Source organism: Dendrobates tinctorius, unplaced genomic scaffold (assembly GCF_039654945.1).
Source record: "Dendrobates tinctorius isolate UK_male_01 unplaced genomic scaffold, ASM3965494v1 ptg000107l, whole genome shotgun sequence".
NCBI lineage: Eukaryota > Metazoa > Chordata > Amphibia > Anura > Dendrobatidae > Dendrobates > Dendrobates tinctorius.
The window spans coordinates 37,089,639-37,113,926 of NW_027361775.1; the positions used below are offsets into that span (position 1 = coordinate 37,089,639).

Below are 24,288 nucleotides of genomic sequence, written 5' to 3' on the forward strand. Positions count from 1 at the left end.
TGCCGCTCACCATCTCCAGCACAGGCCTCAAAACACCGTCTTTCCTGCCGGTTGTGACTGCATGGTAGTGGGTGGCCCGCCACCCCCAGCACCACAAAGCTGCCCCCATCGTGACGTTAATGTCCTCCCGATGCTATAGCATCGGGCACACATCTAGTTACTATATAATATACTGGGACACAGGAAAATATTCCAAGTGCTGGAAAATTGCACTAAATAAATTAAATGTCAACACAGTTTTTTGTGTCTTGGATTTATATAGTTGATTCTTCACATTAACACGATTGCGATAATATCAAATTGTTTTTTCTGACCTGAGCTTATACTAATTGATCATATTTTGCACTAGGATAAATTAATCGCTTCTTATTGCATTGTTTTTTACAGACACAGATGTCGGTTATGTGTGTCTTTTTATTTAGTATCTGTATTGTAGAAAAAGAGGAGTCATTCAAATTCTGCTTTTATTTTTTTTTAGATATTCCTTTTTTTACTGTATTTGTTATTCCACTTAGGTGACTTGAACCTTCGATCATCTGTTTTCTTATTCTATATTTCTAAACCTGCCTGAAAAAAGACCCTCTGTGCCATGAAATCTTGGAAACATAAGTCTTCTGGCTAGCCAAGAAAGGTCTCACTCTTAGAATACATATGTCATTTTTAGGTATAAAAGTATTTACACTTATTCTATACACAACAATACTTCAATATTACCATAAATAGCCCAAATCATTGGATTTCAATGGCTTGCCATGGTATTAATCATTGGCTGATATAGAAACTCTTCAGCACCTCGCGATCACGTCTTAGATGGGCTGATTAGCGCATGAAATGACATGCACTCCTCACTGCACTTTAAATGTCACTATCAGAGGCAAATCCTGGCTGTGTTCAGTACTGTGAAAGGAAATGACTCCTGCAACAGAAATCTGCTGAGAATCCTGTGTGAGCGGATGCTGCCATCCAGTGACCAGAGGCAATAGACAAAGGAACCAAAATTGACATGGGAGCCGCAAGTAGGAAGACTGTTCGGACAGGGGAAGGCAGAAATCAGATGGACAGAGGGACAAGTGATCTGCTCTGATGCAAATGCAAAAAGCCTCAGAGACCAGAAAAGGAGTTTAGTCACCACCTGGAGTTGTCTTAAGTCACCTGGGAAGAAAGTTCTGTGCCAGCTTACAGCCAAACCCTGGAGAATCATGTTAGGAAATGCATAACCATCAACGGAGGTGGAAAGACTGAGGGGTGCAGAGCCTTATCAGAGAATAAAGAATCATGGTTGCCTGGATAAAGGGGCAGTATCTCAGACGTGTGAGCAAAGGCCTTGTTAAAGGGAGGGTATCCTGGTTGTGTGAATGGAGGCCTGGTTAAAGTGATGGTATCCCAGTCATTTTAGCAGAGGCCTGGTTAAAGGGATGACATTTAAGTCGTCTCAGTGGAGGCAAGGTTAAAGAAATAGTATATCGGTTGTGTGAGTGGAGGCCTGGTAAAATGGATTGTACCTCAGTCGTGTTACCTGAAGCCTGGTTAATGGAATGGAATCTCAATAAATTGAGCAGAGAGAGACATGAGCTGGGAACAGGTCTGTGACATGATAGTGTCTGCTTTAGGCCTCTTTCACACATCAGTTTTTTGCCTTCAGGCGCGATCCGGCTTTTTTTTGGAAAACCGGATCCGGCAAAATGCAATGCCGGATCCGGTTTTTCCCCATTGACTTGCATTAGCGCCTGGATCGTGCCGGATGGCATTGCGTTTCATCCGTTTTTTGCCGGATCCGGCAACTTGTCTCATTCCGGCGTCTGGAAAAAACGGCTACTGTAACGTTTTTTGTCTCCGGCGAAAAAGCCGGAAGCGCCGGATCCGGCGCTTCCAGCTTTTTGCTACAATGAAAGTCTATGGGCGCCCGGAATGCGCCGGATCCAGAAAAAGACGGATCCAGCCACCGGATCCGGTTTTTTTAAGTCTGCGCATGCTCAGATCCAATTGGCCAGCCGCCAGGAACAGAGACGGATCCAGCAAAAAACCGGATCCGTTTCTACAGTTCTCCAAAATTTATGCCGGATCAGTTTTTTCTAAAAAAAGCCGGATCCTGCCTGACGGCAAAAAACTGATGTGTGAAAGTAGCCTTACAGTGCAAGGATTGCGGCCTACAACAGGAGTGTAGTGTGGCTCCTGTCGCACTTCTAAAAGCAGTAACAAAGGGTTTATTATTTTATAGGGCAGAGGTTAGGGTAACAGGGACAGAGTTAGGGACAGACAGTAGCCACTAAGTCAGGTGAGACAGCAAGTAGAGTGTTGTATTGTTTTTCTCATTGCTACCAATTTGCAAATTGTCATCTTATTGATTCTGCACCTTATTTTGCTAAACTTGTATAGAATTACCATATTTTTCAGACTAAAAGATGTGCCAGACCATAAGTCACACCTAGGATTTAGAGGAGAAAATTATAAAAAAAAGAAGCAAAAAATGTGGACAATGCTATACTTAATATCCCCCATTCTGTATGCATGGCTCCATTATCTCTATCCTGGTATACAAGGCCCAAATCTCTGTCCTGGTATGCATGGCCCCATCTCTGTCCTGGTATGCATGGCTCCATCCTTACACTGGTATGCAGGGCGTCTATCTCCGTCCTAGTATTCATGGCCCCAATCCCTATCCTGGTATGATTTGCCCCCACCCCCATTCTCATTCAGGTATGCATGGCAGTATCCTTATCCTGGTATGATTGGCCCCATCCTTATCCTGGTATGTATGGCCCCCATCCACATCCTGGTATGCATGGCCCCATCCTTATTCTGGTATGCATGGCCCCATCCTTATCCTGGTATGCATGGCCCCATCCTTATCCTGGTGTGATTGGCCCCCTTCCCCCTGCTGGTATGATTGGCCCCCAGCAGCGGAAAAAAACATTCTTGCCTTCCCTGCACGCCCTCGCAGCGTCCTGCCCCGGTGCCAGTCGTTGCTTTATGCTTGAAGCAGTGCAGGACAATGACGTCATGCGCTGCTTTCAAACCACTGAGGATAGCTGCCAGAATACTCACTGTTCTCCATGCAGGGACTGTGTGCGTGGAGCTCAGAGAGTATTCATTACTCTTTAGTGAGCACAGTGTCAGGTCAGCTGCAGCCGTCTGGTTCCTGCAGCTGCCGGGCTTCCACGTGTGCCGCTACTAAACGGAAGGAATATTCATTGCATTCCACCCTTCATTGCATTCCACACCTATGGGAGTGGAGTGCAGTGAATATTCATTGTCTTAAGTAGCCAGCACACTCAAACGCCGGGCAGCTGCAATAAGCCTGCTGCTTAGGATAACACTGTTCTTGTTATTAAAGAGAAATAAATATTTATTGCCCTCCACGCCCTTGGGCATGGAATAGAGTCATTATTCATTTCTCTTTAGCAGCGGGCACAGGAGTTAGCTGAAGCGGCCGGCTCCTGCTTCCTGTGACCCGCTGCTCCGCCGCTGCGGCTCCCCCACCTCCCTAGCACAGCCAGATTAGGGACATCCGGACTATAAGACGCATCCCCATTTTCCTCCACATTTTTGGAGGGTAAAAGTGTGTCTTATAGTCCGAAAAATACGGTAACACATAACTTGATTTTCTGTACTGAGTCTGCATTCTCTGTGCTACTGCATTCCTGCATGTTTACACTAGCATTGTATGCTTTTATATCAGGATCCCGTTATATTGAGCTGCGTCACGAAATGTAGTTTGAAAATTTTAAAAGAAAGGTAAAAACAGGAATCAATGACAAATCAGGACTCACCTGAGAATCCTTTATTACAGGTACAGGTGAAACTCCCTATTGTGTTAGTGCAGGTGGCATTATGTGAGCAGTTATTTCCATCCTGACATTCATTAATGTCCGCACAAAGGGATCCATCTCCTAAATAATAAAAATGGTTAATAGATAAATGAGGATGTTACATGAGAGTTGTACTAGGCTCTATCAGATACAAAAAAACAAAAGAAAAGACACATGCTGAAAAAAATCGGGATCACCAAGAATAAAAGTAACATTTCTATTTTTATTATATAGCCAACAATGCAAACAAAAAAACAACATTAAAATATTTAAAAACCAAAACTGGTAAGTACACAAGTCTGGCCAATAATAAGGTAATGCCACACCTCCAAAATAATTGTTCACAGATATAAGTAGGTTACTATACCTACCATAGATATATCCACAGATATATGGAAATGGATATATGGATCCATAGATATATCCATAGATACTGCATATCTATAGATATAGCTATATATATATATATATATATATATCGGTAGATATATCCATATATATATTTATGGATATATCCATAGATTTATCTATCTTTTGCTAAATCTATGGATAGATATAAATAAATAGATAAATAATAGTAAGGCTGATGTTTATTAATGAACAATATTCTTTATAAAAAAAAAACGGAAAAAAATGGGGTGTGCTCCCGCGCATATTTCTGCACCAAAGTGAAAAAGCCGACGGCCGGGGGCCAATATTTGCAGTCTGTGAAGGGGGTAATACCCATGGCCCCTTTCCAGGCTATGAATATCAGTCTGCAGCTGTCTGCATAGCCTTTACTGGCTATTAAAATAGAGGGACCCCCCAAAAAAATTACGTGGAGTTCCCCCAATATTTTATAGCCAGAAAGGCTACACAGACAGCTGCGGGCTAATATTCATAGCCTAGGAAGGAGCCATGGATATTGCCCCCCCGGTTACAAATACCAGCCCGCAGACCCCCCAGAAATGGCGTATCTACGATGCGCCAATTCTGGCACTTCAGGTCCGTGTATCCTTCAGATTTTTGCTTAGTGTAAAATACTGCCTAAGTTTATAGATTGGTTTATGTCTTGTTGTGCCAGATTTTGAATTGTGACAGAAAGTGGTCATTTGTGTTAGGCCGGGGTCACACGACCGTAGATTTTCTCATCCAAGAGAATTAGATCAATTATGCTAATGATACTCCGATTAAACACTCATCCGAGATTCTTCAGAGCGCCAACATAGTGTGATCCAAAACTCTCAGGTGAGAGAATCATAGCACACTGAAATGAGGAGATGGAGATCAAAATTGCTCCATCTTTTCCATTGTGTGAGTATGCAGAAATCGGACTACACTCATATGTTATCGGAGTGCCGTCAGGTGTTTTCCACGCAACCATAGACTTCAATTGGTGTCTTCTGATTTCAGAGTGAAATCGCAGAATGTTATTATTTTTTATACCGACAGATTCTGTCAGTTAAAAACATATCGGTCGTGGTTATTACCCCATATAATAACATTGGTGTGAGTTGTATCCAATTAAAAATCAGATAGCAGTTGCCCGATTTATATACAAGTGTGACACTGGCTTAAGGGAGAGATAAGGATATACAGTCGATGACAAGCCTATCAGTGTCATACTTCTAAATGCAGGAACATAAAGGTTATTATTTTATAGGGCAGAGGTTAGGGTAACAGGGACAGAGTTAGGGACAGACGTATCAGGATCCCGTTATATTGAGCTACGTCACTAAATGTAGTTTTCAAAATATTAAGAGAAAGGTAAAAACACGAATCAATGACAAATCAGGACTCACCTGAGAATCCTTCATTACAGGTACAGGTGAAACTCCCTATTGTGTTAGTGCAGGTGGCATTATGTGAGCAGTTATTTCCATCCTGACATTCATTAATATCTGCACAATGGGATCCATTTCCTAAATAATAAAAATGGTTAATAGATAAATGAGGATATTACGCGAGAGTATTAATAGGGTCTATCAGATACAGTGCTCTGTGCTGGGCACTGAGTCTAGGGATTACTGCTATTCCCAACAACTGGTTACATATATGCCCCTTGATGAATCCATTTACTTTAAAGTGAAAAACAATCTCCAAAAGATTCACAATTAGATTCTATAGAGCGCCTTTCTATCTCTGGGCTTCATTTTTGTGAGACACAGGAACTTATGTGACAACACACGGTGCCATAAAATAACATTTTCCAAGTATTCTGTCAGGTTTTCATCTTATAGGAAGAATAAAGTAGAAGCTACCGCCGGCGCTCACTGATGACATGGCCGTGCTGTTTTCATTGAAAAGGAATTATTCAATGAGATCAACTCATTTGCTTACCTGAGAATCCATCCTTACAGGTACAGGTGTAACTCCCTATTGTGTTACTGCAGGTGGCATTAGATGAGCAGATACTGGTGGTGTTACACTCATTAATATCCTCACAGTGGGTCCCGTCACCTGGTCAATATAAAATGGATCACAGTAATCTGAGAACATACAGATGTAACATTTCCTCACATGATGCATAGACCCTGATGGATGAAGAATAAATTGTAACTCTCCGGCTAACCTTATATGTTCAGTGGCTTCTACTGTGTTTAGCGTCCAGTTACAACTTCTACATCGTGATATATTTAGTGTAATTTAAATTACATGAACCATTCACTTCCATTACATTCCCATATTGTATTGTCCTTACCTGTGTATCCAGCATTGCATGTACAGATATAACTTCCCTCTGTGTTAGTACAGGTGGCGTCATCTGAACAGTTGTGCTTTCCATCACATTCATCAATATCAGCACAATACGACCCATTGCCTGATCACAACACAGAAATGATGACTTATTACTGAAGTCTGTGATTAAGAGCTTATCCACAAATGTCTTACAATATGGTCATCAATGGATGATACTAAATTCTACAAGAGAAACTACAGCCCAAGTCTATCAGTCTGTACTAATGTAACGATACACAAATACAAATCAGTGTCACCTTATATTAGTCATTGGGAAGAAAAAACTACAGATGAAATCACTGTATCTGATAATCCCATGCTTCATTAACATACAGACTATGGGTAAGTGTGATATTATTAGATCTGTCTGTAGCTATGACACCAGCCATTGTTATTGGAGAGTTATCCACTCTAGACAGCGTCCAGTGAATGGCTGTATATATAGACGTCTACAGTGATAAGTGATTACCTTCGTATCCATCATTACATGTACATAAGAGGTTTCCTGTTTTGTTACTACACGCTGCATTGGAAGAACAATTACTATCATCATCACACGCTGTCAGTGCCTCACAATTATGTCCATCACCTATGAAGAGAACATAATGTAATGAATGAAATATAGCAATTAAATTATGACATTTGCTTCACTTAAAATGAAGGGTTTTTTTAATATTCTTTATATTTTATTTTATACAGATTGACAATAATCAGCATAATATACATTTTCGGACTGATCTATGTTGGCTTGAACAGCGTAATGGACTATACTTTAAATACAGTTAACCCCTTCGAGCACCCTGAAGAGCTGGTGTCACAGTCAGGGGGCGCATATATGGAGTGGAGTACAGCTCGCCCCATAAGGTAAGATGTCAGCATCTGCCTCTCACACAGCCGCCATCTGCAATCTACGAGCAGCCACCGACCGCAGATTTGTTCAGTCGCTGCTTAACTATTTAAATAGCGATATCAGGGAATGAAGAATAAATAAATAAATACTGTAAGTAATCGCAGGTTCAAGTTATCTAAAGAGAATAAGAAACAAACTAAAAATACTAGGATCAACCCTCCTAAGCCATCTACCTATGCATGTAGGTCATAGAAAGTTGAATAAAATGATACCGGGATATCTGCAATCCAATGTCTTATTCCAGAGAAATTCTATTTTTTTAATATATACATAAGCTAAAATATATGGCCCAGACAAAGACAAAAAAAATCAGCTGGTCATGAAGTGGTTTAACCCCTTCACCCCCAAGGGTGGTTTGCACGTTCATGACCGGGCCAATTTTTACAATTCTGAACACTGTCCCTTTATGAGGTCATAACTCTGGAACGCTTCTATGGATCCCGGTGATTCTGATATTGTTTTCTCGTGACATATTGTACTTCATGTTAGTTGTAAAATTTCATTCAAATAACTTGCGTTTATTTGTGAAAAAAGCAGAAATTTTGCGAAAATTTTGAAAATTTCGCAATTTTCCAACTTTGAATTTTTATGCCCTTAAATCACAGAGATACGGCACACAAAAAACTTGATAAGTAACATTTGCCACGTTTACTTTACATCAGCACAATTTTGGAACCAAAATTTTTTTTGTTAGGAAGTTATAAGGGTTAAAAATTGACCAGCGATTTCTCATTTTTGAACACCAGTTTATTTTTACGGACCACATCACATTTGAAGCCACTTTGAGGGGTCTATATGAAAGAAAATACCCAAAAGTGACACCATTCTAAAAACTGCACCCCTTAAGGTGCTCAAAACCACATTCAAGAAGTTTATTAACCCTTTAGGTGCGTCACAGGAATTTTTAGAATATTTTTTAAAAAATGAACATCTAACTTATTTTCACAAAAAAAATACTTCAGGTTCAATTTTTTTTATTTTACCAAGGGTAACAGGAGAAATTGGACTGCAAAAGTTATTGCGCAATTTGTCCTGAGTACGGGGGGGGAACCACTGTTTCGGCGCATGGCAGAGCTCAGAAGGGAAGGAGCGCCGTTTGACTTTTTCAGTGCAAAATTGGCTGGAATTCAGATCGGACGCCATTTCACGTTTGGAGAGCCCATGATGTACCTAAACAGTGGAAACCCCCCACAAGTGACCCAATTTTGGAAACTAGACCCCCCAAGGAACTTATCTAGATATGTGGTGAGAACTTTGAGCCCACATGGGCTTCACAGAAGTTTATAACGTACAGCGGTACAATTAAAAAATCATATTTTTTCCACAAAAATGATCTTTTCACCCCCAATTTTTATTTTCCCAAGGGTAACAGGACCCTAAAAGTTATTGTGCAATTTTTTCCTGAGTACGCTGATACCCCACATGTGGGGGTAAACCACTATTTGGGCGCATGGCAGAGCTCGGAAGGGAAGCAGCGCCATTTGACGTTTTTGGCTGGAATTGAGATCGGACACCATGTCGCGATTGGAAAACCCCTGATGTACCAAAACAGTGGAAACCCCCCACAAATGACACCATTTTGGAAACTAGACCCCCCAAGGAACTTATCTAGATGTGTGGTGAGAACTTTGAATCCCCAAGGGCTTCACACAAGTTTATAACGCCCGGGGGTGAAAATAAAAAATTTGTATTTTTTCCACAAACATGATCAATTAGTCCTCAATTTTTTTATTTTCCCAAGGGTAACAGGAGAAATTGGACCCCAAAAGTTGTTGTCCAATTTGTCCTGAGTAAAATGATACCCCATATGTGGGAGAAAACTATTGTATGGGCACACGTCGGGGCTCGGAAGGGAAGTAGTGACGTTTTGGAATGCAGACTTTGATGGAATGGTCTGCGGGTGTCATGTGCGTTTGGAGAGCCCCTGATGTACCTAAACTATTGAAACTCCCCACAAGTGACCCCATTTTGGACACTAGACCCCCCACGGAACTTATCTAGATGTGTGGTGAGCACTTTGAACCCCCAAGTGCTTCACAGAAGTTTATAACGCCCGGGCGTGAAAATTAAAAAATCATTTTTTTCCACAAAAATGATATTTTTGCCCCCAATTTTTTTATTTTCCTAAGGGTAACAGGAGAAATTGGACCCCAAAAGTTGTTTTGCAATTTGTCCTGAGTAGGCTGATACCCTACATGTGGGGGTAAAACACTGTTTGGGCGCATGGCAGAGCTTGGAAGGGAAGGAGCACCATTTGACTTTTTCAACTCAGAATTGGCTGGAATTGAGATCAGACGCCATGTTGCATTTGGAGAGCACTTGATGTGCCCAAACAGTGGAAACCCCCAATTCTAACTCCAACCCTAACCCCAACACACCCCTAACCCTAATCTCAGCCCTAGCCCTAACCCTAGCCCTAATGGGAAAATGGAAATAAATACATTTTCTTTTAATTTTGTTATTTTTTCCCTAACTAAGGGGGTGATAACGGGGGGTTTGATTTACTATTTATGGCGGGTTTTTATGTTTGGCAGCTGTCATACGCTAAAAGACGCTTTTTATTGTAAAAATAGTTTTTGCATCACCACATATTGAGAGCTATAATTTTTCCGTATTTTGACCCACCGAGTCATGTGAGGTCTTAATCTTTGCGGGACAAGTTGATGTTTTTATTGGTTCCATTTTCGGGCACATGACATTTTTTGATCGCTTTTTATTCCGATTTTTGGGACGCAGAATGAACAAAAACCAGCGTTTCATGAATTTCTTTTCTGGGGGGGGCGTGCATTTACACCATTCCGCGTGCAGTAAAACTGACAAAGCGGTTTTATTTTTCGGGTCAGTGCGGTTACAGCGATACCTCATTTAGGTCTTTTTTTATGTTTTGTCGGTTTTATGCAATGAAAACAATTTTATATAAAAAATAATTATTTTTGCATAGCTTTATTTTGTGAGCTATAATTTTTTTATTTTTTCGCTGATGATGCTGTATGGCAGCTCGTTTTTTGCGGGACAAGATGATGTTTTCAGCGGTACCATGGATATTTATATGCGTCTTTGTGATCGCGCGTTATTGCACTTTTTGTTTGGCGGTATGATAATAAATCATTATTTTTTGCTTCGTTTTTTATTTTTTAAGGGGTTCACTAAAGGGGTTAACTAATGGGACAGTTTTATAGGGCAGGTCGTTACGGATGCGGCGACACCAAATATGTGTACTTTTATTTTTTATTTTTTTTATTTCCAAAAAATGGATTTAGTGGGGGAATTTTTTTTTTTTTTAATTTATTTGGCTATTTTTTTAAAATTATTTTAACAGTTTTTTTTTTTTAAACTTTATTACATAGTCCCAGGTGGGACATCACTGTCCTGTGACAGATCGCTGATCTGTCACATCAGCGATCTGTCACAGGCAGTACAGCAGGTTTCCTCGTGCCTGCGCTTTGCAGGCACTGAGGAAGCCGACTCCCTGTAGGCCCACGTCGCCATCTTGGATTCGGGGGCCTGCAGGGAAGGACCCCCCGCAGCAGCGCTGCACATTGCACTGCCGTGGGGGGCTCAGGGAAGCACGGAGGAAGCCCCCTCCCTGCCGATGCTTCCCTTTAACCCCCGGTACACCGCGATCATGTTTGATCGCGGTGTGCAAGCAGTTAACGTGTCGGGGGCGGTTCGTGACCGCCCCTGACACATTGTGCCGGGTGTCAGCTGTGATAATTAGCTGACACCCGGCCGCGATCAGCGGCGCTCACACCACGTGGGCGCCGCTGATCGCGCTAGACGTACTATCCCGTCCATGGGCATAGGGGCCCGGGTCCCATGGACGGGATACTATGTCTGATGTCAAAAAGGGGTTAAAACTGGGTGTGGTATGGGGGGGGCCAGAAAAACAGAAATCAATGATAAATCAGAACTTACCCGAGAATCCATCTTTACAATTACAAATGTAACTTCCTTCAGTGTTATCACAGGTTGCATTAGGTGAGCAGCTATCATCGGTCTCACATTCATCAATATCATCACAGTGGGTCCCGTTACCTGATTAATATGAAAATATTTTAGAAGTAGATGTAATAATGAACAAGTATTAATCTACACACATTGTCTAATCAGCGACTGAAAAATAGAAGCATGAAAACATTAACTCATCAAGTCCAAAACTGAAATATTACAGATAGCAATGAGAGAATCTCCCAAAATCCGATTGGGGCAGAGTCTCTCAATTCAGGCAGAAAGTTCATTTTGCATAAATTCAATGTAAAATTTATCAGCCTTAAATTGGATTTAAAACATTATCATTTCCTTTCTTCAGCTTCCTATGTATCTGGTTCACTTCCATCAGTCCTCCAATTGTCCCTCCTGTCGTCTATCTTCTTCCTTCTATTTTCTTTTTGGCCAGGTCTTCCATTAGGCCCCACTTTATGATGAAGAGTGCAAAACACATCACTGATGTGACTTGTGAGGAATGCGGTCACGTGGAGGACGACGCACGTCATTGATGTGTATCACACCCTATAATATGGCAAGTGGGTAGTGAATGATGGATATGGACAGAAGAAAAATAAAAGATGGAAGAAGGAACAGAGAAAATAGGAGAAACGATCTGATAACCAACAGCCACAGAATGGTACGGAGAAAGAGATGAGTATCTGAATTTTTGTTTCCTCCTGCTCCCTATAATTCAGAAAATTGTCACTCGGTTGGCTAATAATTCCTGGGTTCATTTAAAGCACATTTGTAAAGAAAAAAAATTCAGATTAGCAGTGAATTCAATAAGCCTCAAATCAATTTGCTTATCTCTAATTACAAAGCATCTGACATGATTTCTCGTTATGGGCAGTGTAGTGCAGCGCTTACTGAATATGTTGGGGGACACTCGCTTAGCAACGGGATGAAGGCACATGGGCACGTTTCCTCCGCAAAACAGTCCATTCGGGTTTATTTTACTCAGCATAAACCGCCATGTTACACATTACACACATAGTCCATTGCTCTTCCTAGTACACGGCTTATCTCGCAGGCCCTAAACACGCCGGACTTCTTTGTCCAGCTACCATGGGTGACCGCACGCTGAACAGTTCATTAATGTCCACAGAACACAACAGACACCAACAGATGACATTAAGTTGCAGTATTTAAACATGCTGGACCTTACTCCATCCAGTTGCCATAGAACATCATAGGCACTAACAGTCTGTTTCAGTAGCAGATACTTGTCTGCCCATGAATAGATAAGCATGTGCACAGCTTTAGTAGGTGCCAGAGAAGGTTCCCACACCATTACCATATATTGAGAGACTCGGCACTCAACTTAATTGATCAGATAATTTAATCAGTTATAAAATAAAGTAAGGTTATTAGGTCAGGTGGACCAATAATCTTGGTTGAAGATCACTAGATCATTAAACACTCCGTGTCATGAAAAAGTAGGGCAAGAGTTGTCAGACCTGTGCACATATAGGATTAAGGGTGCTGTGCTTCAGTGGCATGTGCAGACCAGCAGTGGATGCCTCCATGCGTATCCTGAGGAGCACATACACCACCGCTAGCTGTAGCAGGGGTCACTGCCTCGCAGCAGTTTACAGAATAATTTACTGAAGCCTCTCACTAATATTCAAAATAACACGGCGATAACTTTATACCAAGGAGAAAATATAAAGTGAAGAAATCATTTCCTTATCTGATAATCCATCCTTACAGGTACATGTGTAATTCCCTATTGTGTTAGTGCAGGTTGCATTAAGTGAGCAGTTATTAGTCACACATTCATCAATATCATCACAGTTGGTCCCGTTACCTAACAGGCCGGGAACAGCCCCAGGCGGCAAAAGCTCTAGCTACGCCTCTGGTGTGCGGTATCTGTAATGTGTGTGTGCGGTATCTGTAATGTGTGTGTGCGGTATCTGTAGTGTGTGCGGTATCTGTAGTGCGGTATCTGTAATGTTTGCGTGCGGTATCTGTAGTGTGTGTGTGCGGTATCTGTAGTGTGTGTGTAATGTGTGTGTGCGGTATCTGTAGTGTGTGCGGTATCTGTAGTGTGTGTGTAATGTGTGTGCGGTATCTGTAGTGTGTGTGTAATGTGTGTGCGGTATCTGTAGTGTGCGTGTGATATCTGTAGTGTGTGTGTAATGTCAGAGCAGTGGACCCTTGTCCGATGGTTACATGGCAACATGGACCTGTTTTTATTTGGGTTGGGTAGTTTATGGGTTAATGCTGTCTCTAAGTTTCTTCTTTCAGGTTCTGAGGAATTGTTTTATTAATTGGCTGGTTATTAACCAATAAGAAATCGAGTTGTGTGAATTGACCCGGTAACGGGCTTTGATTGGTCTGCCTTTTCGGCGGGAGTAAAGGACTATATATACTGGAACCTGAGGTGATTTCATCACTTTTCAACTTTGAAGTTAAGAAGATGGACGCTCTGCTAGCACAGCTGTTATCTCGTGTGAGGGAAGAAGGAGGGGAGTCATGGTTACGTGACTGCTTATCTCAGCCTGTGTTATCACATACCTCAGCACCTGCGGGGGTTTCTGTGGAAAATGCCCCCGATGTGATTGTTCCTGCAGCTGAAGCCATGGAGAGTGGTGAAAGCAGGAGTGGTTCCAGGAGGCGGAGGCCAAGAGAAGCTTATTCCCCACCGCCCCCTACCCCTTGCAGACACCGTGCTGCAGTGAGGAGGTCCCCTGTGGAGGCTCAGCGGGCCAGGGCCCCATCTAGAAGCAGAAATGACAGGAGGAGAGGATCTCGTTCTCTATCACGGGACTCTGGCGCCATCTTGTGTTCGGCCAGGGATTTGCAACCTCAGGAGAGGTTTATTGAGAGGAGAAGAGATGATTGTGTTCTGCCACAGGCTGAAGCACAAGCCCAAGTTCTGCAAGTACCCGCGGGAAGAGGAGATGTTGGAGTTGATTGTCGCTACGCCCGAGCTCATTCTAGCCAAGGGCAGACTGGGGCTGCCAGAGGATCAGAAGCCCCGGATCTGGCTGCGGTGTGGATGCCTCATGATCTTCAGGCTGAGGTTCAGCCTCCACCTAGGTGCCGGACCTCTTCGAATTCACAGGAACCGAACATGGAACGACCTGCTGCTGGTGGTGAGATTGACGCTTTTTCTTCTCTTAATGCAGATAGGGCTTCTCCTGCTTTTGTTCAGGACTTAGTTAGTAGGGTTGTGGCGGAAGTTAGGAGTTCAATGGGGGTTGATTCTCAGATGTTACCCTCAGCTGTCGGAGCTGTGGGGGTGGATGAATCCCTTTACCGCGAGGCTATGACCTGCAATGTCTCCCCTTTGGGCTTCCATCTCAGTCAGACAGTCAAAGATAAAATATGGAATAAGGAGTATGTTGACATTTTCTCATTGCTGCCTGGTGGGAAGGATTATAGCTCTCGGCTTGAGAGGAAAGAAGCAGACGGCGATGAGAAGAAGAAAACTTTTAAATCTTTTCATATGTGGCTTCAGCCCTTCAATATTTTTGCCGCTGTTTTAGGGGAAAAACATCCCTCGCTATGCAGTGGGCTGTTTCAGCACTCAGACTCTATCTTGGAGGCTTACAAAAGCTTTGGAGGGGTCGCATGGCTTCATTATGACGAAGCGTTTCGTCAGAAAATGGCCGTGCACCCCTCGCTGGCGTGGGGTACTAAGGATGTGGGCCTTTGGCTCAACCTTATGCTGCCTCAGAGGTCCGCAGGACCTAAACAGCAAAGCAGCTTGTCTTTGAAAAAGGGTTTCTGCTTTGCTTTTAATGACTCTATGTGTAAGTGGCAGGCAAACTGTCGGTTTCGCCACGAGTGTTCCTTTTGCGGCGGCAGTCACCCCGCCGCAAAATGTTTTAAGAAGGCAAATCAGCTGTCTCAGCAGCCACAAGGTGGTGGGAGGGACTCAATTTTCAAGAGCTCGGACGCCTGTGAAGGTACTAAATATGGTCCCGTGGTTGGACCGTTATCCCGACCGCAAGAAGGCCGAGTTAATCAGTAATGGTTTTTTGTTTGTTTTTTTTTGTACCTGGTTTTTCTGGTATTGGTTGTACGGTCTCAGGTAATTTGTCTTCAGTGCGTTCGTTTTCCTCTGAGGTTCGGGCTCATATTGAAAAGGAGTTGTCTTTGGATCGGATCGCGGGGCCGTTTTTAGAGCCTCCGTTTTCGGGTTTTTGGGTATCCCCTTTGGGTGCCGTACCCAAGAGGGATTCGCATGCGGTAAGAGTGATTCATCATCTTTCTTATCCAAAAGGATCGTCATTGAATGATCAAGTCGATCCGTCGGAGTTTCCGGTTTCATACACGCCGTTTGATGTAGCAGTGGACGCTCTGCGTCGGTTTGGCCGTTTCACTCTTTTGGCTAAGGCGGACATCAAGTCGGCTTTTCGTCTTCTCCCGGTCAGTCCAGAGGGTTTTAATTCGCTGGGTTTTTCGTTCGACAATTTGTTTTATTTTGATAAATGCCTTCCGATGGGATTCTTGCTCTCTTGTTTTTACTTTGAATCTTTTTCGACGTTTTTGGAATGGGCGACTTTTGAGGAAGCGAATTGCGGGTTTATTTTACATTATTTGGATGATTTTTTGTTTTTCGGTACGGAGATTTCGGGAGATTGCTTTAAACTGCTGGATACTTTTCAGCGTTTAATGGAGTTTTTTGGTGTTCCTCTGGCGCCTGAGAAAACAGTTGGTCCTTGTACGTGTCTGGAATTCTTAGGTGTGATTTTAGATACTTCCGCGATGGAATTGAGGCTTCCTCAGGACAAAGTTCAAAAACTGGTTTCCCTGATTGATTCCTTGCTGCTTAGGAAAAAAGCTACTTTGAGAGAATTCCAATCTCTTTTGGGATCTTTGAATTTTGCCCTGAGGATCTTGCCAATGGCTAGAGCATTTTCCCGTCGGCTGTATGACAGTATTAAGGGAGTTCATGGTGCAGGCGATCATATTCGGTTAACAGCGGAGCTTCGTTCGGATCTTGGTGTTTGGAGGAAGTTCCTGGTGTCCTTTAATGGGATTAGTGTAATGCAGGAGGATTTTGTGGACTCCGACGCATTGTCGGTTTTTATTCGTTCTTTTCCTTCCTCTGGTTTTGTGATCTGTTTTTGTTCCACGTGGGATTCATGGTCGTGGCCGTCGGAATGGGTGTCTTCTGGGATTGTTTCTGGCTCTGCTCTTCTGGAAGTGTTCGCAGTATTGGTATTGTTGACGCGGTGGGGTGAATGTTTAGCTAATAAACGTGTCCGGGTGAGGCTGGAGTTGGTGGGTTCGGTCTTTGCAATTAACACTTTGGCTAGGGTTTTGAGGGAGTTGGTTTTGACCTGTCTTTTGCATAACATTTGGATAAAGGCTTCTTTGCATCAGGAGCAAGGTCAATTTTTTGGTGGTTTTGTCTCACGACAGCGTTTGGAAGACTTTCTGTGTCAACATCCAAGGATGGAGCGAGAAAGTGTCCCTTGCCCGCAATCCTTGTGGGGTGTGATGGGGATATCATCCAGTCACTGATACGTAATTCTCTGGCTCCTTCGACTTGGTGTTCTTATTCAGCATCTTGGTCTGATTGGAAGATGTTCTGTTCAGTACATAATTATCATTGTTTGTCCTACGACGCTAGTTTAACCCTAGCCTTCTTGCAAGAAAAGGTAAAGTCTGGTGTCAGTTCTTCCGGTCTCCATCGGATTTTGGCTGGGATCTCCTTTTTCATGCAACTTTACGGTCGGACGTCTTTACATGGGCTTTTTCCGGTGCGCCAATTTCTAAAGGGTTTAAGGAAAGCGAATTTTCGTCCGGACTGTAGACGGCCTATATCAGTGGACCTGCTGATGCGGTTATGGGACACTTTGCCCAAGGTCTGTTTCGATTCATTCGAAACTTGCGTATTCCGGACTTGCTTCGTTTTTGCATTTTTTGGCGCGTTTCGGGTTTGCGAGCTGGTCGCCTTGAACAAGGTTTCGCCGTCAGGTTTACAGGTCTCTGACATTACCGTTTATTTTTCGTCGGTCATTATTAGGCTCCGTCGTTCCAAAACAGATCAACTGGGTAAAGGCGTGTTGATTCGGCTTGGGGCCGTTCCAGATTCTCCGCTTTGCCCTAAGGCAAACTTGGTACGTTGGTTTTCTTTCCGCCCTAAAGTCAATGGCCCATTATTTTTGCACGGCTCTTTGGAGCCGGTCACGAAATTCCAATTTGGTGTTTTACTTAAGAAATGTTTGCTATTTTTGGGTCTGGGACACCTAAGAATTACCCCACATTCTTTTAGGATCGGGGCCGCAACTGAAGCGGCCCGTCTTGGGCTGTCAGAAGACAGGATTAAACGTCTGGGAAGGTGGGAATCTAATAGAGCAGAATTGTATATTCGTCCTGACCTGGCTTTCACGGTTTAATTTTTGTTCTTTTGTTATAGGTCCAAGGACTATATGGATAGTAGGACATTCTTACGTTCATTGGGCTCATCGTAGAGCAAGTTTTCGGCCTTATACAAACAATTTGTCTTTCGATCCGGCTACCGTCCGTATTTTTTGGCATGGCGTTCGTGGCTTGCGCTGGGGGGATCTGTGCCAGCTTATTAGAGAGCTCTCATCCTCCTGTCCTCTTCCCGATCTGTTGATTGTTCAACTCTCGGGGAACGACTTGGGTAAGATCCGGACTTGGGATATGTTTTGGTTAATGCAGAGGGATATGAATTTACTCCGTTCTATGTTTCCCGGGACTTTTCTGTTTTTTTCCAAAGTCGTTCCCCGTTTGATCTGGAATGGTGGCCCGTTAGGTTTTGTGAATGGTATCGGGAAGAGGATTAACAGGAATCATAGAATCATAGAATCGTAGAGTTGGAAGGGACCTCCTGGGCCATCTGGTCCAACCCCCTGCTCAAAGCAGGATTCGCTAAATCATCCCAGTCAGATGTCTGTCCAGCCTCTGTTTGAAGACTTCCATTGAAGGAGAACTCACCACTTCTCGTGGCAGCCTGTTCCACTCATTGATCACTCTAACTGTCAAAAAGTTTTTTCTAATATCTAATCTGTGTCTCTTCCCATTCAGTTTCATCCCATTGCTTCTAGTCTTTCCTTGTGCAAATGAGAATAAAGTTGATCCTTCTACAATGTGACAGCCCTTTAGATATTTGTAGACAGCTATTAAGTCTCCTCTCAGTCTTCTCTTTTGCAAACTAAACATTCCCAAATCCTGCAACCTTTCCTCATAAGACAGGGTTTGCAGACCGGTCACCATTCTGGTCGCTCTTTTCTGAACTTGCTCCAGTTTGTTGATGTCTTTTTTAAAATGTGGTGCCCAAAACTGGACACAATATTCCAGATGAGGTCTGACCAAAGAGGAGTAGAGGGAAATAATGACTTCACGTGATCTAGACTGTATGCTTCTGTTAATACATCCTAGAATTGCATTTGCCTTTTTTGCTGCTGCATCACACTGTTGACTCATATTCAGTCTGTAATCTATTAGTATACCCAAGTCTTTTTCACATGTGCTGTCACTTAGCCCTATTCCTCCCATTCTATATATGCTTTTTTCATTTTTATTGCCCAGATGTAGTACTTTGCATTTCTCCCTGTTAAAAACCATTCTGTTAGTTGCTGCCCACTTCTCCAGTTTATTTAAATCTTTTTGAATCCTCTCTCTCTCTTCTCTAGTATTAGCTATCCCTCCTAGCTTTGTGTCATCAGCAAATTTAATCAGTTTAGCCTCAATTCCTTCATCTAAATCGTTGATAAAGATGTTGAACAATACAGGGCCCAGGACAGAGCCCTGTGGTACCCCACTTGAGACATTCTTCCAACTGGATGTGCAGCCATTTACGACCACTCTTTGGGTCCGATCACTAAGCCAGTTATGAATCCACCTAACAGTTGCCTTGTCCATTCCATACTTAGTCATTTTTTCAATAAGGATTGTATGAGAGACTTTGTCAAATGCTTTGCTGAAGTCAAGATATACTATATCTACAGCATTTCCTTGATCCACCCAATCAGTGATACCGTCATAGAAGGAAATTAAGTTAGTCTGACATGACTTATTAGTTAGAAACCCATGCTGACTCTGTTTAATCACTTCATTCTTATCCAGGTATTGACATACATGTTGTTTAATAATTTGTTCAAAGATCTTTCCTGGTATAGAAGTCAGACTCACCGGCCTATAGTTGCCTGGGTCCACCTTCTTCCCCTTTTTGAAGATAGGAACAACATTTGCTCTTCTCCAGTCTTCTGGCACTTCTCCTGTTCTCCAAGAATTTTCAAAGATTATGGAGAGGGGTTCAAAAATTTCTTCTGCTATCTCCTTCAGTACTCTGGGGTGTAATTCATCTGGACCTGGAGACTTGAATTCATTTAGGTTACCTAAGTGTTTCCTCACTATCTTTCTGTTTATAGATATCATGGATTCTTCTATTCCCTTAATAGGACAGTGAATAACAGTTGATGTTGCATTTCCTTTCTGAGAGAAAACAGATGCAAAATAGGAATTTAAAAGTTCAGCCTTCTCAACATCCTGTCTTACCATTTCATCATTTTCATCCTGTAAAAATCCTATAGCATCTTTGACTTTTCTTTTACTTTTGACATATCCTCAAAATCCTTTATTATTGCTTTTGACATCTCTTGCAAGCCTCAGTTCATTTTCAGCTTTAGCTAATCTGATTTGTGCCCTGCAGGTTCTGCAGACAGCATTATATTCTTCTTTAGATATGCCTCCCTCTTTCCATTTTATAAACATTTTTTTCTTCCTTTTTAGCATGTGCTTAAGTTCTGTGTTCATCCTTCCTGGTTTCCTTAAATGCTTCCTATTCTTCCCTCTTTTCGGAATTGTTAACAACTGTGCTTTGAGAATTTCATTTTTCAAGATTTCCCATCCTTCCTGGACATTTTTGTCTTTAAGGATATCCAGCCATTGGATCCCTCCAATTCTCTTTCTGAGTCCCTTAAAATCTGCTTTTCTGAAATCTAACCTTGACGTCTGAGTCTTCACAGGTCTTCCACCTCTAGTTATCCAAAATTCTAAAATAGCATGGTCGCTACCTCCTAGGGTCCCAGCCACTTTTACCTCCTCAACCATTTCCTCCCTGTTTATAAGGATTAGATCCAAGGTAGCAGTTCCCCTTGTTTTCTCCCTTACCTTTTGGAAGATAAAGTTGTCAGCAAGAGAGGATAAGAATTTCCTTGACCTGTTAGTTTTGCCTGAGAGAGATTCCCAACAAATGTCTGGATAGTTGAAATCTCCCATGACAACTATGTCATATTTTTTGGAGAACTTGGCCATCTGATGCATAAAGAGTTCATCTATATCTTCGGCTTGCACAGGCGGCCTGTAGTAAATGCCTACAATGGTGTCCTTTCCATTGTTCTGTCCTTGTATTCTTACCCAAACAGTTTCCACAGAACTCCCAGTCTCTGAAGCTTCAATCTCTGTGCAGATATACGCGTTTCGAACATACAATGCGACACCCCCTCCTCGTTTATCAAGTCTGTTTATTGCAAATAAGTTGTATCCTTCTAGTCTTGTATTCCAATCATGTGTATTGTCCCACCAAGTTTCAGTGATTCCAATTACATCATATTTCTTTTCCTGTGTTAGTAGTTCCAATTCTCCTTGTTTGTTGCCCATGCTTTGTGCATTAGTATAGAAACATTTTAGTTTGTGATTGGTTTCTCTTTCTCCAATATTTTTATTAATTAGATTCTTTCGTCTTTGTTCTTCCTTTCCACTTCTAATAGCAGAGTTCTCAATAGCATTTGTCAGGTGTATGGCTTTTTCTGGTCTTTTGCTTCCCTTCCCATGTTGTTCTAGTTTAAAGCTCTCCTTACAAGTGTAGCAAGGCGACTTCCAAATACATGCTTTCCAGTCTTCGTAAGGTGCACCCCATCTATAGCAAGTAGTCCATCGTATAAGTAGTTCACTCCGTGATCCAGAAATCCAAATCGTTGCTGACGGCACCATCGACGTAGCCAGTTGTTCACCTGCAGAATCTTATTCCACCTCCTTGTTCCATGGCCATCCACTGGGAGGATGGAAAGATTCATGTCTAGTCTAGGTTTTTTCTCTTTTCGCCATTTGGATTTGGAAGGCTTTTTGCCGGGCCTATATCGTCCGGATGGTGTTCTTCTGGGAGACATAGGCCTCGATATCTTTAATTTGGGCCTCCAGACGGTTGTGGAGCAGTGGCTGGTTGTTTTGGGGGTGGTCAGCCATTCGTGATGTCTGCCCGTTTGGGTACGATTGCTCTTTTCAATGAGCGAATTTTGGTTATCGGATTAATAAAGGAATTATTTATGGAATTATTTATTAAAGAATTAATTATTTGGTGGATTTTGGTTTTTCCCATGGATTTCAGTAACCCTTAATAAAGTTTACATGGCCACTTTTCTCCACATATGTCTGAATGTCTCAATTATTTATTATAGAGTATTTAAGTTTGTTGGGTCCTATGTTGCCATGTGTGTGTGGATCTGTAGTGTGTGGTATCTGTAGTGTGTAGTGTGTGTGCGATATCTGTAATGTTTGTACGGTATCTGTAGTGCGTGAGTGTGTAATGTGTGCGCGGTATCTGTAGTGTGTGTGTGCTGTATCTGTAGTGTGTGAGTGTGTAATGTGTGTGCGGTATCTGTAGTGTGTGAGTGTGTAATGTGTGTGCGGTATCTGTAGTGTGTGTGCGGTATCTGTAGTGTGTGTGTGTAATGTGTGTGCAGTATCTGTAGTGTGAGTGTGTAATGTTTGTGCGGTATCTGTACTGTGTGCGGTACTGTAGTGTGTGCGGTACTGTAGTGTGTGAGTGTGTAATGTGTGTGCGGTATCTGTAGTGTGTGAGTGTGTAATGTGTGTGCGGTATCTGTAGTGTGTGAGTGTGTAATGTGTGTGCGGTATCTGTAGTGTGTGAGTGTGTAATGTGTGTGCGTTATCTGTAGTGTGTGAGTGTGTAATGTGTGTGCAGTATCTGTAGTGTGTGAGTGTGTAATGTGTGTGCGGTATCTGTAGTGTGTGCGGTATCTGTAGTGTGTGAGTGTGTAATGTGTGTGCGGTATCTGTAGTGTTTGAGTGTGCAATGTGTGTGCGGTATCTTTAGTGTGTGAGTGTGGAATGTGTGTGCGGTATCTGTAGTGTGTGTACAGTATCTGTAGTGTGTGTGTGTAATGTGTGTGCAGTATCTGTAGTGTGTGAGTGTGTAATGTGTGTGTGTGTGTGTGCGGTATCTGTAGTGTGTGAGTGTGTAATGTGTGTGCGGTATTTGTAGTGTGTAATGTGTGTACGGTATCTGTAGTTTGTGCGGTATCTGTAGTGTGAGTGTGTAATGTGTGTGCGGCATCTGTAGTGTGTGAGTGTAATGTATGTGCGGTATCTGTAATGTGTGTGCGGTATCTGTAGTGTGTAATGTGTGTGCGGTATCTGAAGTGTGTGTGCGGTATCTGTAGTGTGCGGTATCTGTAATGTGTGTGCGGTATATGTAGTGTATGAGTGTGTAATGTGTGTGCGGTATCTGAAGTGTGTGTGCGGTATCTGTAGTGTGTGCAGTATCTGTAGTGTCAGTGTGTAATGTGTGTGCGGTATCTGTAATGTGTGTGCGGTATCTGTAGTGAGTGTAATGTGTGTGCGGTATCTGAAGTGTGTGTGCGGGTAATGTGTGTGCGGTATCTGTAGTGTGCGGTATCTGTAATGTGTGTGCGGTATCTGTGTGGTGTAATGGGGCAGCACAGTGGCTCAGTGGTTAGCACCACTACCAAGGACAACATCTGCAAGGAGTTTGTATTTTCTCCCTGTGTTTGCGTGGGTTTCCTCCCACATTCCAAAGACATACTGATAGGGAATTTAGATAGTGAGCCCCATCAGGGACAGTGATGATAATGTGTGCAAGTTGTAAAGCGCTGCGGAATATGTTAGCGCTATATAAAAATAAAGATTATTATTATTATTATTGTGTGTGCAGTATCTGTAGTGTGTGTAGTGTGTGCGGGAGCTGTAGTGTGTGAGTATGTAATGTGTGTGCAGTGTGGACATTCATTGTATGTGAGCTGGTGAATTTTTTTTGTGCCAGGGCTCCTTTTTGGTCCCAGTCCCTCTCATTGCATGTGCTGACGAGGACCGCATCTGCCGGCGTCAGTGCATGAGCGTGCCCCACGTCCGTGACTGTGTGCGCCGCTGCTGCCCTCCTCAGTGCAGGCAAGCAGGAGAGCTCGTGCCGCACACTGGACCTTGTCAGAAGTTTGAAAAGACCGCCGCAGCACGCACAGGACTCCTGCCTCTCTGACGCTGGAAAGTACCAGCATTGGAGAACAGTGGAGAGAGCCAGCAGCGCCCAAGATTAAAGGTAATACCTGCCTGTGAGTGCTGTGCTTCCAGGGAGAGCTAGGGAAGCCGCTCAAGTCAGCACGGTGACATGGTCTTCTGCTCTGATCTGCATCGGGGGAGGTGACGGGACAAAGCTGCTGTGAGCACTAGAACCTGAGGAGCTGCATATGGACATCAGCCTCCTCTGCACCACAGAAGAGAGAGTGTGTGTGTAAGTAATACATGTGTGTGGTATCTGTAGTGTGTGTGTGTAATGTGTGTGCAGTATCTGTAGTATGTAAGTGTGTAATGTGTGTGCGGTATCTGTAGTGTGTGTGTAATGTGTGTGCAGTATCTGTAGTGTGTGTGTGTGTAATGTGTGTGCGGTATCTGTAATGTGTGTGTGTGTGTAATGTGTGTGTAGTGTGCGTGCGGTATCTCTAGTGTGCGTGATCTGTAGTGTGCGTGCCGTTTCTGTAGTGTGCATGCAGTATATGTAGTGTGCGTGCGGTATCTGTAATGTGTGTGGTATCTGTAGTGTGTGTGCTGTATCTGTAATGTGCTGTCATGTGCTGACAAGGACCGCATCTGCCGGCGTCAGTGCATGAGCGTGCCCCACGT

At 43.0% G+C, this 24,288-nt stretch overlaps 1 protein-coding gene across 1 annotated transcript in view; it reads right to left on the minus strand.

Moving 5' to 3' along the window:
- LOC141100709 (uncharacterized) overlaps positions 1-24,288 on the minus strand; it is a 424,196-nt gene that overhangs the window by 123,960 nt on the left and 275,948 nt on the right. Inside the window, exons 82-87 of the mRNA XM_073589356.1 lie at positions 11,353-11,472; positions 6,997-7,116; positions 6,490-6,609; positions 6,129-6,248; positions 5,591-5,710; positions 3,771-3,890 (exon numbers count right to left, since the gene is read on the minus strand). Of these exons, the coding sequence (XP_073445457.1) occupies positions 3,771-3,890; positions 5,591-5,710; positions 6,129-6,248; positions 6,490-6,609; positions 6,997-7,116; positions 11,353-11,472 (720 nt within the window). The remainder of the gene's footprint in view (positions 1-3,770; positions 3,891-5,590; positions 5,711-6,128; positions 6,249-6,489; positions 6,610-6,996; positions 7,117-11,352; positions 11,473-24,288) is intronic.